General features: G+C 34.2%; 1 protein-coding gene and 1 long non-coding RNA gene across 3 annotated transcripts in view; both read left to right on the plus strand.

Annotated features, from left to right (window-relative positions):
• The window catches only part of LOC147835457 (uncharacterized), a 63,840-nt gene extending 52,780 nt beyond the window's left edge, over positions 1–11,060 (plus strand). Inside the window, exons 3-5 of the long non-coding RNA XR_015500110.1 lie at positions 2,967–3,044; positions 7,677–7,768; positions 7,984–11,060. This is a non-coding gene — a long non-coding RNA (uncharacterized LOC147835457). The remainder of the gene's footprint in view (positions 1–2,966; positions 3,045–7,676; positions 7,769–7,983) is intronic.
• A 2,175-nt stretch (positions 11,061–13,235) lies between these two features.
• egfl6 (EGF-like-domain, multiple 6) overlaps positions 13,236–18,953 on the plus strand; it is a 34,896-nt gene continuing 29,178 nt past the window's right edge. The window contains 1 exon segment of one of the 2 annotated variants that reach the window (NM_001002457.2): positions 13,236–13,405. In NM_001002457.2, the coding sequence (NP_001002457.2) occupies positions 13,335–13,405 (71 nt within the window). In that variant the 5' untranslated portion in view covers positions 13,236–13,334. 2 annotated transcript variants of the gene reach the window in all.

Raw genomic sequence — 18,953 nt, forward strand, 5'->3', positions numbered from 1 at the left:
AAATTTTGCACCTTCTTAAGCGAATTTGGAGCTTTAGTATCAGCAAATACTTTCAAATAATCTTAGTAATCACCTAAAAAACATACAAAATTGACATTTCTTACTATTTTTGTCCAATTTTGCAACTTATTTGGCAAATTTAGAGTATAAAATGCTTTATTCTTGGCAAATCCATCCAGGACACACAGTAAAATCTCTTAGTCATTTCCTCTCTCTTGTTATCATTTCTAGGGTAACTCGCATATATTTTTTACATTTTTAAATGCATTTTTAACACATATAAATTATTTCTGAAAGACCACCTGACACCAAAGTTGATCGTCATAATCTAAAACCTATATAAAAGTTTTTATTCATATATTTTTGACAATTTGCTCACTCTTAAGTGAATTTGGAGCTTTATTCTTGGCAAATACTCTAAAATAATCATAGTAATCATCTAAAATCCACAAAAACTTACATTTCTTACTATTTTCTGACCAATTTTACAACTTCTTTAGCAAATTTGGAGTATAAAATGCTTTATTGTTAGCAAATCCCTCCAGGACACACAGTAAAATCTCTCTCAGTGATTTCCTCTCTCTTGTTTTCATCTCCAGAGTATCTTACATGTTTAATTATCCCCGAGAGGCTCATTATCACGCGGTGTTTGTCTTAAATGTCACTTAAAAAACGACAGATAAACACATTAGCCTTCCTGCGTCTGCCGCTTCCTGAAAATGGTTAATGAATAAACATTTTCATTTCTCCACACATTCCTTCCTTGTTTGAGTTTTAAAGCCGATGAAGGCCAGACTTCCTCCTCCTCCTCACGCACTTCCGCATAGCATGAATACAGACACGCCCCCTAGTGAGCGTAACTACGCTGCTGGTAAAATTCCACTCGCCGTAATAATAATATTGATGTTCTGGACGCGTTTGTGCTCTTGTGTTTTCCTCTGAGAGTTGTTTTGTCTTCTGTGTGTAGTTTGTCTGTGGAGTTGTTTGTATGGAGGATGTACATGTAAAAATCTCTGACTGAAAGTGCTGTAAACTGATTGGCAGTGAGGGAAATCTATGGTCGCTGCTGACCTCTAGTGGACAAAGTTGAGACTGTAGGGAATAAACAGCAGGCTAACCTATATGATTTATTTACAATGGGGGAAATAAAGAGAAATGCTGAGCTCACAGTTCTGACTTTATCCTCCTGACTTTTTTTTATCCCATTATTTTGGGTTTACATTGCTCTTTTTAATGTTTGGGTTTGTGCATATGTAATTTAGTGCTGGGCAAAATTACCCACCATTAATCACATCCAAAATAAAGTTAAACTATCTGTGCATACTGCGTGTATTTAAATACATACATGCATGCTTTTATTTGAGATTTCTTTTTATGCTTAGTTATAAATTATATATAATGGCATTTTATCTTTGCCTAGCACTATTTTAATATTATATATTAATATTAATATATTATATATAAATATATATATATAAATATATATATAAATATATATATATATATATATATATATATATATATATATATATATATATATATATATATATATATATATATATATATATATATATATATATATATATATATATATAGTTTTACGTCTGACTGACTGGCCACCACCAAAAAATTAAAAAAAAAAGAAGTTAATAGCTCATTTTTAGCGACATATTTTCAATAATGTGTCAAAAATAATGTCTGTGAATCTAAAATTTCAATACTTTAAAAATCTAAAAAGTTAAATGTATAATGAGCAAAATTCATAGTGTTATGCAAACAAAAAAGCCGTATGGAAAATGTGGTGATTGACTTGTCAAACTGACTGCAAATTGTCCAAAACAACAATTAATTTTTTGTCATGGTGTTCCCAGGTAAATGTCTGCTGTCAACACATTAGAAACAGACATTTTCTTCCTATAATTTGATGTTGCTGCCCCTGTTGCCGTTTCTTCGCTGTACTGGTTGTTACAGAAAAAATAGCACGCTCAAAACATCCAATCAAATAAGAGGAACCGAAAAGCAATATGGTGTTCGCGACATCATAGAGAAGATAATATTTAAAGACTTAAAAGCACAAACTTAAAATGCACACAACTGACAAAAAAGTCGCAGACAAACTAAACTTTAGTGACAAGGCAGCACTGTCCTAATCGGGCCAGTAATGATCCTGTATACTGTCCAAAGCATCTCTCATGCTGGCCCTGGGCCATCAGGCAGTCCTGCATGTGGTAGGTGAATTGGATAAGCTAAAACTGTCCATGGTGTATGTGTGTGTGAATAACTGTGTATGGATATTTCCCAGAGATGGGTTGCAGCTGGAAGGGCATCCGCTGTGTAAAACATGTGCTGGATAAGTTGGTGGTCAATTCCGCTGTGGTAACCCCAGAATAATAAAGGTACTGAGCCGAAAAGAAAATGAATGAATGAATGAATGAATGAATGAATGAATTTTAGAATTACATCACCCCCTAACAATTCTACTTTTACACACTTTTTCCCTTTATTTATTTATTTATTTATTTATATTTTTTGTGGGGTGGGGGGGGTATATTTAATGTTGGAATGTTTTTATTTTGTTTTTATTCTATATATCTCTGTTTTCTTGGCATTTTGAGTTTCCATTCTGCATTTTTTTTCCTTGAAATAATGAATGTCTATCTCACAATTACATTTTTTTCCTGATAAAATAACAAACTGAATTATAGATATTTTCATCTCAAAACCCTTGCACCTTTGCTCAGTTTATTATATTATGTTTATTTTTATCTTTGTCATGCACTTCATAAATATAAAACATTTATATATTATATGTATTACAAAGTCTGAACGCTGACAGACTTCAAGATAAATTGTTCTTATTTTTATTTCTTTTTTATTTTTATATATCATTGCACATACATCTTATTTTTAATGCACTGTCAAACCTGATGCGTTAAATGTAAATATTCGATCTGCTTCTTTTCCAGGCATTTACACAGGCTGATTTCTCCTGCTGCAGGTCAAAGGTCAGGCGTTTGATCCGAATGAGAGTGACCTTTAACCTGGTGAGTTACTGAGGTCAACTCTTTCCTGACCTTTGCAACCACAAAGCACTTAACCTGCCAATACAATACTATACAACACAAAACAATAGATTACAGGGACGCAGTGGCGCAGTAAGTACTGTCCTCTCACAGCAAGAAGGTCGCTGGTTCGAGCCTTGGCTGGGTCAGTTGCCGTTTCTGTGTGGAGTTTGCATGTTCTCCCTGTGTTTGTGTGGGTTTCCTCCGGGTGCTCAATTTTCCCCCACAGTCCAAAGACATGCGGTACAGGTTAATTGGGTAGGCTAAATTGTCTGTATAAGTGTGAATGACTGTGTAGGGGTGTTTCCCAGAGATGGGTTAACTGCGTTAAACATATGCTGGATATGTTGGCGGTTCATTCCGCTGTGGCAACCCCAGATTAATAAAGGGACTAAGCCGAAAAGAAAATGAAGGAATGAACTATACTTTACATTACATTGCATAACAATGCTATACAATACAATGCTATACAATACTATACAATGCTATACAATACTATACAATGCTATACAATACAATACAATGCAATACTATACAATGCTATACAATACTATACAATGCTATACAATACAATACAATGCAATACTATACAATGCTATACAATACAATGCAATGCAATACTATACAATGCTATACAATACAATACAATACAATACTATACAATGCTATACAATACTATACAATGCTATACAATACAATACAATGCAATACTATGCAATGCTATACAATGCTATACAATACAATGCAATGCAATACTATACAATGCTATACAATACAATACTATACAATGCTATACAATACTATACAATGCTATACAATACAATACAATGCAATACTATGCAATGCTATACAATACTATACAATGCTATACAATACAATGCAATGCAATACTATACAATGCTATACAATACAATACTATACAATGCTATACAATACTATACAATGCTATACAATACAATGCAATGCAATACTATACAATGCTATACAATACAATGCAATGCAATACACAATACAATGCTATACAATACTATACAATGACATACAATACAATGCTATGCAATACTATACAATGCTATACAATACAATGCCACACTATGCTATGCTATGCTATGCTATGCTATGTTATGCAATACAATAAAATACAATACAATACAATACAACCCACATAGCAAACGGACTTGGCCCAAATGTGGCCTCATTACTGCACTGCTGGCATGTTGCTGGCACTGGCATGCATAATGTCAGCCGAATGTGGGCCATGCATGGCAATGATCGCACTGCATGCATGACGGCAAACTACATTTGGGCCAGTTGGGGATGGGACGTGTGTGGCCCAGATCAATGATTGTTCACATTGTTTAGGTAACATTAGGCTGGGTTATGGCTCCGTTTTTAGGGTTTGTAGTCAAAGGGTGGTGTTGATATGGTTAACTTATTGCTGAGAATCTTTACCAATAATAAACCTGTTTTGGCCCAGTTTAGGGCCAGTTAAGGCCCATGTTTGGCCCTTGTCTTAAATTCAGTTATGGGCCACTTCAGGACCGTCACTCTTTGCAGTACTTGGGCCAAGATAAAAGTTATTGTGTGGCCCGGAGCTGGGCCAGAAAACACTTGCTATGTGGGAAGGCTATACAATACAACACAAAGCAATGCAATACTATACAATGCAATGCAATACAATACTATACAATGCTATACAAATCATTACCTTGGAGTTATAAGGTTCCATCTGTGATATGAATGATTTTGAGATATTGAGCTTGAAAGTTTTTGCATTTCATAGCAGACATTATGTGTCACCGTTTTTTTTTTTTTTTTTAAATAAAAAGTCTTAAAATTTAAACAACTTATAAAAAACATCCCATCATTTAAATAAGTTGTAATATAGTATGAATATGTCAATAACTCAATTTTGACAAAAATTTCAGAAAGAACCTTATAATTCTAAGGTGATGAATTCTATACAGTGCTATGCAATACATTACAACTGGTATAAAGCTCAACCAGTTTAACGTGTTCTGTCTGAATTATGCAGGAATGTTTGTCGCTTCAAGGCTCTTAATCTTGCATCTCTGTCTCCGGTAGCAGATTAGCCACATTTCAGGATCCGAGACGAATTCAAGCCTGTTTTCTCATCATCATGATGTGAAATAATCTGCTGTCAGACAAAGCTTCTCTGCCCTGAGGATCTCAGAAACACCACAATGACAAAAAGAGACACGAGAAAACTCAGGACATATAAACAAATAAAAATAAACGAGTGCATCTTTTATCATGAAAATATTAACATCTACCTTTAATTACATTTTATATTTAATTTAATTGTATTTTATTTTAAATTATTTAATTATTATTATATTACTAAAAGTATTCGTTATTTATTATTATTAAATGAATCATTTATTTGTTTTTATAATAAGGTTGCAATATACATAACAGAATACACAACATTATTTAATAGAGCCCTATTTCAAAAAGACCTTTATTTTGTTTTTAACTAAAATATTTTATTTTAGTTACTTTACAATAAGATTGCATTAGTTAATGTTAGTTTACATATTTACTAAAACAAACAAGCAATGATAAATACATTTAGTACAGTATTTATTCATCTTTGTTCATGTTAGTTCATGTAAATTAATACATGGCATTGGTCATTTGGACTTTATTATAAAGTGTGGCATTTATTAATTTAATTTAATTTAATTTAATTTAATTTAATTTAATTTAATTTAATTTAATTTAATTTAATTTAATTTAATTTAATTTAATTTAATTTAATTTACAATTAATTCTGCAATTAATGCAAAAATGAGTTATTTTCATTTTATTTGTTTATTTATTATTTCACTTCCCTAACAATAAGATTCTATTAGTTAATGTTAGTTAATGTGTTTACTAACACAGAAAAAAATTACCAATACATTTATTACAGTATTTATTCATCTTTGTTAATGTTAATTAATAAAAATAAAGTAAATCCATAACATTAGTTATTTGGAATTTATTATAAAGTGTGGTTTTAATTTAATTTAATTTAATTTAATTTAATTTAATTTAATTTAATTTAATTTAATTTAATTTAATTTAATTTAATTTAATTTAATTATTTATCATAAGTAATGTTGCTTAATGTATTTACTAATGTAAACAAACATTGAAAATATGCATTTATTTATGTGTGTAAATGTGTTTAAAGCTGTACTTTTTATATCTTTATTCATGGAAATTCATGCAAATTAAGAAAATTACATAACATTAGTTGCTTGGACCTTATTATAGTGTGGCTTTTATTTAATTTAATTATTAATCATTTTTTTTATTGTATTTTGTTATTTTTATTGTTAAAATGAATATTTATTGTTTTATTTTATTTGTTTATTTATTATTTCACTTCCCTAACAATAAGGTTCCATTAGTTACAGTATTGTTATTTAATGTATTTACTAACATGAAAAAACAATGGAAACTACATTTATTACAGTATTTATTGATCTTTAATCATGTTAGTTAATGCAAATAAAGTAAATCCATAATGGAACCTTGTTTTAAAATGTAACCTTATTATATATATATATATATATATATATATATATATATATATATATATATATATATATATATATATATATATATATATATATAATTTTTTTTTAATTTAATTTTACTGCAAATGCTTGTCATGGTTTTATTGGGGTTAACAACAATAATAATTCATAAAAAATTCAAAACTAAATGTCGTAATACAAAATTGTGTTTGCATGCTTAAAATAATGTAAATAGTTTAATGCACATAATTAAAAGGGATGCCGTTAGATTTATAAGATCTCTCTACGGTCAGACCAGCTGTTTAGCGTCTTCCCATGGAGATTTCAAGGCTGCAGGGCCATAAAACCACTTTAATGATGGATATTCTGTGTTTTTCAACAACTTCGAGACGTAATAATTATGTGAACTCTTCAAAGAGCGTTCCAGCTGCTCACGACAAGCCCAAACACCACCTCTGAACTACAGAGAGGACAACTAAATACCACAGGACCACAAAAATACATCACAATATTTATGAGCAATATAACACTCGTAGCAGTGTGATATGACTGTATATCAGCACTGGTGGGGCGATATACAGCCACAGAGAGTCTAAAACCCTTTTTTATGAGGAACTACTTTCTTCCACCATTCATTCACTAATGCAGCTGACGTCAGAACAGCAGAAGCCGTTACTAATTCACCAACGTCACTTTAGAGCTAGTGTTTGAATGACTCTCCAAAGCGCTCTCAAGTGCTTCTGGTGTGTGATCATTGTCAGTTTTCTGTTGTTCAGCTGTGAGAAATAGAAACAGTTTCTAAAATATTAATTTCAGGTGTTGGTTAAGACAAAATTTAATTAGGTAAATTTGCCTTTATTGTGTCGTCGCTTGTAGCATGAGCTAAACCGTGGAGTTTTCGGAGAAGGGGCTTGGTGAAAATGGGTTTTAAACCAGGAGTGCAATATCTAGTTCAACCACTAGGTGTCAGACCTACATACTGCACCTTTAAACACAAAAGAAGATAGTTTGAAGAATGCTGAAAACCTGGAACCATAAACTTCCAGGTTTGTGTTTCCCTTTTAAGGAAGTTGATAGTCTTTCAACATTCTTCAAAATACTGTATCTTCTTTTGAGCTCGACAGAAGAAAGAAACTCATGAAGGTGAATCACTTAAGGGTGAGTAAATAGTCAGTAAGTTAAATTTTTTTACACTGGCCCTTTAAATTTAACACATTCAGTTTCCAAAACAGACTTGTTTAATGACATTTACAGTGCATTATAGGTAAAATTACAGCATGCTTGTACAAATATGACATTACTAATCAAAATTAATATGTATTTACAGTATGCTTTGTGATAAAACATTATGCATTCATTAATTTTCTTTTCAGCTTAGTCCCTTTATTAATCAGGGGTCACCACAGCGCAATGAACCGCCAACATATCCAGCATATGTATTCCACAGCAGATGCCTTTCCAGCTGCAACCCAACACTGGGAAACATCCATACACTCTTGCATTCACACAAACACTCCGGCCAATTTAGTTGAACAATTCCCCTATAGCGCATGTGTTTGGACTGTGGGGGAAACCGGAGCACCCGGAGGAAACTCACTCCAACACAGGGAGAACATGCAAACTTCACACAGAAACACCAACTTACTTAGCTGAAACTCAAACCAGAGACCTTCTTGCCTATGAGGCGACTGTGCTACCCACTGTGACGCCCTACAAAACATTATGCATTAATTAATGAATGCACTGATGAGTTAATACATTAATAAAACTGCTCAGTTGTCGATTGCTTCTGTAAATGAAGCACATTCAGAGTCCTTTCAGGCAGATTTAATTCATATTTAAATGCAGGAATATAAAGACAGCGCTCATTCACTCTGGATTTCCCTCAGAGCAGGTTTTCTTTTCTCCTGAACCGTGAAGTGAGATGTTTGACACCATCAATCTAGAGGTGTTGTATTGAGTTTCAGTGAGAGGACGTCTGAAAAAACACCCCATTCCAGCCCTTGTGTCACTCAACCCCATGACATCTGGAATCTCAGAAATGAGAGAGAGAGTGCTTTTCAAATGTAAACTTTAGAACTGCTTTGGCAATACATTTGTAACGTTTGTCACACCAGTAAAGCAGTAATTGAATTTAATGTAACTGTATTGAGAGAGACTTGACTTTAACACTGCAAAATGCTTTTCTTCCTTTAGAGTTTGTCTTGTTTCTAGTCCAAATATCCAACAAATCTTAAATCAAGAAGCATTGGTAACTTTATTTTGATGGTCCACTTGAGTATTAGGCCCCGTTTACACTAATGCGTTTTAGTTTGAAAACGCATAAGTTTTGCTACGGTTACGCCAACCGTCCACACTACGCCGGAGTTCTCGAGCGCCGAAAACGGAGCTTTTCGAAAACGCTGGAGAGGCCGTTTTCATTCTGAAACGCTGCTGCTCCGTCTCAGTGTGGATGATGGAAAACGTAGACATCTGAAAACGGAGGCGGGGCTGCAGACGTTCGCCTCTCTGATTGGGGCTTTTCCTGAATATTAAGTAGCCTAACACACAGTTCAGTCCTGAATCTTCTCCGTGTAAGTTCAGACTTCGCAAGTTTGATCAAGGCTGCATCTCTTCTTCTCAGTTTGATATGGAAAAGCAGACTATACCGAGGACACGGGTAAATCTTCAAAGGGAACAGTGTACTTTATAACTTCATTCACATCACCCTGGCTTCGTTGTTTCACTTTCTCAACAATAAAATGTAAACATGATTTAAGGAACTGCCTATTTTCATTTTAATATTAGCAACTTAGACAGCAGACATGTTGAGGCGCCATGCTGCATAAGATGAGCGTCATCTTCACTGTCTGGATATTTATAACAAAACGGAGCCGATAACAACTGCCTCCTTTCAATTTCAGTGAAAATACGAAACATCCCCTCTCTTTTGCTGAGTATCAGTTTTAAGAATCGATAATGGCCATTTTAAAAGTATAACGTACAATAAGTTTATACATTATAGGAAATAAAGGCAAGCGATCAGTCAATATACAGAATGTACGTGGTTACATTAATCATTAACTTATCTTTGCGCTCAGCCAAAACACGTTACCTGAGAACAAGTAATAGATTCCAATGACCAAAGTCAGGGAATATGTCGTTAGATAAAGACAACAAGATGAATGAAATATCCCGTTTAATAAATATAGTGAGATTAGATCCAGCGGGAGATGCTTGATGAGAAGTCCGACTAGCAGAGCTCTCATCTGGGTACATGGGCTGCAGCGCTTGCCCGAGAGCGTCTATGTGGTCACGTGATGTGCGTTTTCAGCGTTTTGGTGTGGACGGAGAGCAGTTCAGAAACGCTGGGTAAAACGCGAGTGTGGACGCGGATCGTTTTCATTCTAAAACGCCGTTTTAAAACTAAAACGTACTAGTGTAAACGGGGCCTTAGTAGACTGTCTGCTTAATATCTGCTGATTCTGCTCCTTCATCAGACATTTAACTGACTATAAGAGACTTTGCAAGTACATGTTAACTTACACTAACCCCAACCCCAACCCTAACAGTCTACTTATAATCTAATGAGAATTAGTTGGCATGTAGATGCAATGTAACTTACATTCAGCAAACAGTCCATCAAAATAAAGTGTGACCCATGCATTTTCGAGACAAGCAAAAAATATTGTCTTGTGTTCAGAAATAACATGCCAAAATAAGTGAGCTTTTCAAACTCCGCCGACGTTCGCTTTCAGATTTAAAGGGCTAGCGTTGCACCAGACCCCTGTAAGTGGTTTCGTTTGAAAGTGTAGAATCTATATTTTATGCACATATGCATCACTGTGGTTTTTATTCTACTGCACAAAAGTTATTTACACTTAAATACACAGTATTTTGGATACCCGAGCTGGGTATTGAACATTGGTTCATTTTTATATTTTTCATATGACGCATGTACAAGTTATAGCTCAAATGAAAGCTCTTGCCGGTGCTCATACAGTTCTAGCATTCTTTATACTGAATTATATTCACATATCAAACAGTTGCCGAATGAATCGTGGTGTTTCCATGGCGCAGAAGTGAAAACAATACATTTATGATCAATAAGCAGCCCCAGATAGCACAGGCAGCCGTCATCTCTTACCTTATGCTGTGCGCTTCAGGGCCGTTTCTCCTCTGTTTTTGAGGTGATGTGCATAAGTAATCCTTTTATATGTCTGACGTGCTCCAAACACAGTGAATTATGTTTGATCAAACAAAAGAATAGTGAAATATGAAAACAATGATCGTCCCTGTGGCTTGTACAGCACCTCTCATCAGTTATAATACAATAACTTCTGCATAGATTATGGTGGAGACATTTTTCTGTTTTCCTATTATTACAGACATGTGCAGGAACCACCAACATTAATTACAGCACGCTAGACCACACACAACCTAAAAGGTACACTTTCAAATTTGAGTTTATAAAAAAATACAAAAAGCGCCTCTTTTATTAGGTGTTTATTATAACACAGACAACATATACAGATATTTTAAACACTTTCAATAGTGTTTTAAGAAAATTTAAAGGATTTTTTTAAATGATACCACATTATTGGATTTACACCTCTGCATGTGGATTTGAGAAGCTTTTAAATTTGGATAGGCAAAATCCAGGCGGAAATCCCAAAATACCAGCAGAGTTTACTGGTTAAAAAGTTTATTGGTTAAAATAAACAAAAAAAGACCTGCCAATAGGGTTAGCAGAATAATGTTATTTCAATGCAAGGCAGGATTGTTTTGTCATATTGTTTTCCTTGTTTTCAGGAAAAAGTCAATTAATTTTGACTACTTCTCCAGAAAAGGCTTCTAGATTTTTTTCGAGTATTGGATATTTAGGCTAAACTGCAAACAAAACTGCAGTGAAGCTCTCTTTATCATAAAAAAGATTATACATGGCATATGCATTTAAAATAAAATAAAAACATAGCCAATGCAATGCTACAGAACATTGTCAAATCATTTACCATTTTATAGCAACCACCTTTTACATTAATGAGAGATGTTGTTAGTCCTTTTAAAGAGAACAAGAGAGACTTCTTCACTTAGTTCATTAGTTTTCAGCACAATTATTTAACAAACTAGCACAGTAATTCAATAAATGATACACATACACTTAAAATCAAACTTCACTTATCTGACATAAAATATGAAGTGCTATCTGAAAATTTCTTTTAACAATAGCATTTTTCTCAGGCTCCTGTGTTTTGATTCAGCAATTTCACTTTTATAGCAAATAAAAGGTTATTTTCAGTGATTTTGACATCAAATAACTGAACATAAACATAAGAGGCAGAGAAAAAGGCTCACTGTAGAAGAGAATTCTGGATGGTTTTTGCATCTGAACTTTTCATATATATATATATGTCACTCTTTACAATAAGGTTCATTAGTTAATGCTAATTAATGCATTTACTAACATGAACAAACAATGAACAATACATCTACTACTGTATTTATTCATGTTAGTAAACGTTAGTTAATGAAAATACAGTAGTTGATTGTTAGTTCATGTTAACTCATGGTGCATTAACTAATGTTAACACGCACGGACTTGGATGTTAATAATGCATTAGTAAATGTTCAGTTATGATTAATAAATGCTGTACATGTGTTGTTCATGATTAGTTCATTAATGCAACTAATGAACCTTATTGTAAAGTGTTACCAGAATATTAATATATTTATTCTCGTTTTATCTGACTCCATTTATAAAACATTGATAAGATTATTTTGTTTCCTTTAGCATTACTTTAAATTATGATTGAATATTCTCTTTGATTTGGTATTATATATTATTCTTTTGTTCCGATTCCTATAGCATCCTGAGTCTTGTACCAGCCGAGTATACAATCTCTTAAGCACAAGCTTGTCAGTCTTGGTCATTAAACAGAGGTGATTAATCACTCTCCTAAAAAGCGGAACCCTACTCAACTTAGGATATTTTATGTGGCCCCCATAGTTCTGCTATCTACTGAATCAAGGCATACTACATTTTAAAAAATCAAGGCATGTATTGGATTTACAAAATAAAAATTTGTCAGATTGAAAAGAACAAATCAAGTTTACGTATGTTAAATGATTAATTCATGTTATTTGAAACTGAATCAAGAAATATGTGTTGTTCATGATTAGTTCATGTTAGTAAATGCATTAACTAATGAACCTTATTGTAAAGTGTTACCCACATATATATATATATATATATATATATATATATATATATATATATATATATATATATATATATATATATATATATATATATATATATATTATTATTATTTTTTTTTACGCCAAAGTTCTTTAAATGGTTCCCATTGTCCTGTACATTTAATAAGTCACAATACTGGTAAAACCTTCCCCTGAAATTTCAGCTTTGCTTTTTAACCATTCTCAATTCTGCTTGTCTGTACAACATATTTTAAAAACATTAACCTTCCATGTTTTATAACGATACTTAGAACCATAAATACACCTTTCTTGGCTAAAGATATGAGAGAGAGAGAGAGAGAGAGAGAGAGAGAGAGAGAGAGAGAGAGAGAGAGAGAGAGAGAGAGAGAGAGAGAGAGAGAGAGAGAGAGAGAGAGAGACACTGCAGAGTTTTTTTCTTCAACTCTTGCTGGAATCACAGGAGGAAGGAAAGCAAAGCGAAGAGAAACCCCAGCTGCACAGAATTCAAGAGGATTTGTTTTAAACCATGAAATATCTGACGTGGATCAGCGCTCTCTCACTCCTGCTGTCTTTTACACTGGGAACTGCAGATCACAGGTAAATCACCCTCTCATTTTAACACCAAACAGACTCTATTGTGGAGAAAATGTTGTTTGTTAGTGTTTGCTCTGTCATTACGTTGCTGTAACTATTTAAACTCCCAGTAGAAAACAGTAGAAATCTGATGTATGGCAATCACTATTATGACATAAAAGTTCTTGTTTTAATTTCACATGCATTTATGCAACATACATTTCAAGATATTGCAAAAAAGGCAAGGTATTTCAAAACATTTCACAAAAAAATGTATGTTAGGATTGCACATACAGTCTATAAACTGTCAAATATACTGTATGTGCAAATGCAGCATGCAGTGTGTTTTAAAATACTGCAGAAAGATATTATAAATATATAAAATACATTCAAAAAATATTGTAAATGCTAAAATATATTATAAATGTTTTTTTGTAAATACTAAAATATATTCTAAGATGTATTATTATATTATATAAGTTCAAATATATTGAATTTGCATATGTAAATGACCATCTCTGTATGTTTTTTTTTTTAGTTCACATGAGCATCTGTGACATTTCAGTGCAGACTTTTTGTACAATAAATGTAAGATTATTTGGATTTTTTAATGGGATTTTATATTAATTTTCTTTTAAAAAAAGTCTTGCTTATTTGAATTACTTGTAGAAAGAAAAGCATAGATATTACCTTGAAAAGAAACTGTACATGAAAAGATGCTCATGCTTCTTTCATGGTTGCAAGTTTGATTTTCACTAATTATTTAGCCATGCTGACTGCATACTACTACTACTACTACTAATAACTTTTATTGGGGCATCATATTATTTTGCAAGAAATTCACTGGTTCGAGTCCCGGCTGGGTCAGTCTTCGTTTCTGTGTGGAGTTTGCATGTTCTCCCCATGTTGGCGTGGGTTTTCTCTGGGTGCTCCAGTTTTCTCCACAAGTCTAAAAAAACATGTGGTCTAGGGGAATTGATGAACTAAATAGGCCGTAGTGTATGAGTGTGTGTGTGTTTGAGTGTGTATGGGTGTTTTCCAGTGCTGGGTTGCAGCTGGAAGGGCATTTGCTGCATAAAACATAGAACAGTTAATACAACATCAGAACAATGGATGGAATATAGAACGATGGACAGAACAATATAATGATGGAATGAATGATGGATATAAAGGTAGAACGTTGGAAAGAATTGATAGAATGATTGATAGAGCGATAGAACAGTGAACAAAACAATAAATAGAATGAAAGAACGTTAGATATAATGATGGATAGAATGATAGAATAATGGATAGAACAATGGATAGAACGATGGATAGAATGAAAAAAATGATGTACAGAACAATGGATAGACTCATAGAACGATGGATAAAATGATAGAACGATGGACGGAGAGATGGACAGAACAGTACAATGATAGAACGATGGATGGAGAGATGGACAGAACAGTACAATGATAGAACGATGGATGGAGAGATGACAGAACAGTACAATGATAGAACGATGGATGGAGAGATGGTTAGAACAATGCAATGATAAAACGATGGATGGAGAGATGAATAGAACAATACAATGATAGAACGATGGACAAAATGATAGATAGAACAACTGATAGATGGATAGAAGATGGACGGAATGATAGAACGATGGATAGACAATGGATAGAATGATAGCTAAAGCAATGGATGGAACAACAGAATGATGGATAGAGCAATGGATAGAAAGACAGAATGATGGATCGAAGGATAGAGAAATAAATAGAGAGATGGATTGAACAATACAATGATAGAACGGTGGATGGAGAGATGGATAGAACAATACAATGATAGAACAATGGATGTAACAACAGAATGATGGATAGAGCAATGGATGGAAAGATTGAATGATGGATCGAAGGATAGAATGACAGAATGGTGTATGGAACAATAAAATGACGGACAGAACGATGGGTAGAACAATAGAATGATGGATAGAATTGGATGGAGGGATAGATAGATAGATAGATAGATAGATAGATAGATAGATAGATAGATAGATAGATAGATAGATAGATAGATAGATAGATAGATAGATAGATAGATAGATAGATAGATAGATAGATAGATAGAGCACTAATAATGAAGCTAGTGCTGCTTAACATCTGCCACTATGGTGATGCATGGACATTTATAGCTCCGCCTTCATTTGCATTTAAAGCGACAGTCACCAAAACATCACTATTAGGATCAGTGCCTAAAAGGGTCAGTTTCAAAGAGTTAGTGGAACATTATTTGTGTGTTATTCTGAGCTGAAACTTCACTTTACATGCTCTAGAAACATCAGACTCTTATTTTACATCTTGTTAAAAGGGCATAATAGCTGCCCTTTAAAAGTATCAGTCAATTATTTAAATTAGAGTGTCGAATCAAAACACAATTATTTAAATAGCTGATGGAAATGAGATGTAATAGCTGTTGATTTGTGGCTGTGAGCTTCAGTGCTTGTGCAAATGCTGGTGTTGTTTTGTAAAGTGTTCTGATGAGCAGCTAATTCTGTCTGTAATGAGCGTCTGCCACCTGTTCACATGAGCGGCTCCATTTGCTGGGTGTATTTCAGTCGGTTCACAGATTCACCGCGTCCCTCTGGAGCCCGGGACAGATTTAGAGACTAGCATGAGGAGCGCGCAGAATTACAGACATCTGGATCAATGCGTTCACAAATGCTGATCAATGCAGTTTATATATATATATATATATATATATATATATATATATATATAGATAGATATATATATATATATATATATATATATATATATATATATATATATATATATATATATATATGTATTTTTTTTTATTATTTAAAGGGCACCTAATATGCAAAAATGACTTTTAAAAAGGGGTGTATATCCAGTTGTGTCAGCAGTGTGTGAATATCTCCAGCCTCTAATGATAAACATGAATTAATTGTGTTTGTTATAATCAGACTTGATGAATGAAACACTTTGATTGACATTCTCCCTTTGTACGTGTCATCAGAGGGGGAAAGCCCCGCCCACTAGTGCCCATCTCTCCCTCATTAGCATAAACAACAGCCCTAAGTGAGAAGCAGCTATCACATTTCTGGGTTCCTTTAAAACATTATCTGTTGTGTTCCGGGCTATTTGCATGTGTTGTGAGAATATGCAGCGCGTATTCTTAATTTGTTTTGCACAACACAGGCTCATTCTGAAAAGTAGTCCCGCAGACGTTATTGGAGACTGTGAATTATGTAGCCGGAGGTACATATAGCTGCATTTCATTTGATGAAGCGAACACTACAGGGCGGTATGATGCCGTTCCTTTTGGCGCTTACCGGCTGAACGCTTACCTCCGTGTGGAGGGCTTTCCCGCCGCAACCAGTTTGTCCAGTTAGCTCGTCGTGTATGTCGGCGGAGTTGAGGCGTAGAGAGGAACTGACCAGGGCGACGGGGCCCAGCCAGAGCCCAGATCTAAATTCTATTGAACATTTCTGAAGAGATCTGTACACCATTGCTTCCCATCCAACCTGATAGAGCTTGAGAGGTCCTGCAAAGAGGAATGGGGCAAAAATTCCCAAAGACAGGTGTGCCAAGCTTGTGGCATCATATTCAAGAAGACTTGAGGCTGTAATCGCTGCCAAAGGTACATCAACAAAGTATTGAGCAAAGCCTGTGAATACTGATGTACATGTGATTTTACAGCTTTTATATTTTTATTAAATTTGCAACACTTTCAAAAACTCTGTTTCCACATTGTCATTGTGGAGGATTGTGTGTAGAATGCTGAGGAAATCAATCAAAGCTAACGATTCGTTTGTGAAACACTCGTGTGAACCATAGATATCCCTGCACCTCATTGTGCATATGCACCTCTCTGATCTAAATGGTATATAAAAGTTATAATCTTCAATAATTAAGGGTGGACAGTGTGCACATCAAGGCACTGGCACTGTTATGTTACTTTAAAATCTAGTCGTTACTTGTTGTCATATTTCATTTACATTTTTGCTGGTTTTCTTCAACAAATCTAGCATAAGCCTAGTATTATAGTGCAAGTTGGTGTTACTTTGCCTTATGGCCAGTGCAGTAAGCGACTGTATTATCATCAATAACACTGCTTGTTGGCCATAGATATATACACTAGATATCGCATAGGGACCCTGAGCATGCATCAATAGCGCCGCCACATTGGTACAGTGCTCCCAGGACAAATGTCATTCAACCGCACTAGTCAACACAGTGTTATTACGTGAAGATGCGGGACTTTAGCACTGTCTACGGGTGTAGTAACGAGCTAACAAAGAAAACAAAGCACAAAGGCAGAACATTTCATAGGTAATATTAAGTTTTTTTTTTGTTTTTGTATGTTCTGAACTTTTGTGTTAATCAGGTAACGTTATTGATGATAACAGTCACTGCATTCAGCATACGGCAAAGCAGCTCCAACTCGCACTAAACACTCGGCTTATGCTAGTTTTGTTGAATAAAATCAGCAAACAATGCAAAAGAAATATGACAACGAGATGCTGCGCTGCCAGAAACTTGTATTATTGTCGGCTAACGTTAGTGAAAGAGTCGTTCGGGGGATTCATTCTCAAACGAATCGCTCCCTCCGTCAGTATGAGCAGTGAAAGCAGGAGAGGAGCTGTGTTTCAGGACATGATTAAATCAGATTTAACAGGGAGGGTGAATAGTACATTTCTGTACACACAAACACAAGCTTTTTGTCAGGAATGCCCGTGCGGTCACTGATCCATCAATGTAGAAAAGTGATGTAAAATTATAATTTTTGTAATTACAAAAAAAAATGTACATACTAACATCCAGGAAAACTCCCGATCATAGATATATGTGTATATGTGTATATCTCTGGCTTTGGATGGCCACAGTCCTCCACTGTACCTTGATCCCGCATTCATTTCAAAGGAGCGCTACCCTGTAGCAAGATGGCGGCGCTATTGACGCATTCCGTCCAATAGACAACAATAGGCCCGGCCACATCTAATGTATATCTCTATGCTTGTTGGCAAATTCAATCCAACATACCAGCACAAATCTTTAAAAAACTAAATCTTACCTATGAAATGTTCTGCCTTTTTGCTTGGTATTATTTGTTTGCTCATTACTACACCTGTACACAGCGCAAAAGTCCAGCATCTTCAGACTGGCATTAGTCTTGAATGCTGATGAGTTTTGTCATGGAAGCCCTGTACCAATATGGTGGCGGTATTGATGCATGCTCAGGGCCTGTATGAGATATCTAATGTATATATTTATGATATCCCATAAATTTACCACCCTGATTTAAAAACTACATCAAATTGATATCGAACATTGGCATCAAAAATCAATTAGATGACAGTCATTTCATGTATGTTTTAGGTATTGTTTTGAAGCTAATGTTTGATCTCAGTTTGTTTTAGCTTCGACATTAAGGAAATCAACAAAAAAATGAATTAACATATGTCATTAGGCATATTTGTTGTGTTTTATTGATGTTTTTGATGTTGTTTTGATGACAAGGGCTGCCTTTTAGTCTAATTTTATTTATGTCCTTTACTCGCTAGCTTTGC

This window comes from Danio rerio, chromosome 9, assembly GCF_052040795.2.
Source record: "Danio rerio strain M-AB ecotype USA chromosome 9, GRCz13ab, whole genome shotgun sequence".
Classification (NCBI taxonomy): Eukaryota; Metazoa; Chordata; class Actinopteri; order Cypriniformes; family Danionidae; genus Danio; species Danio rerio.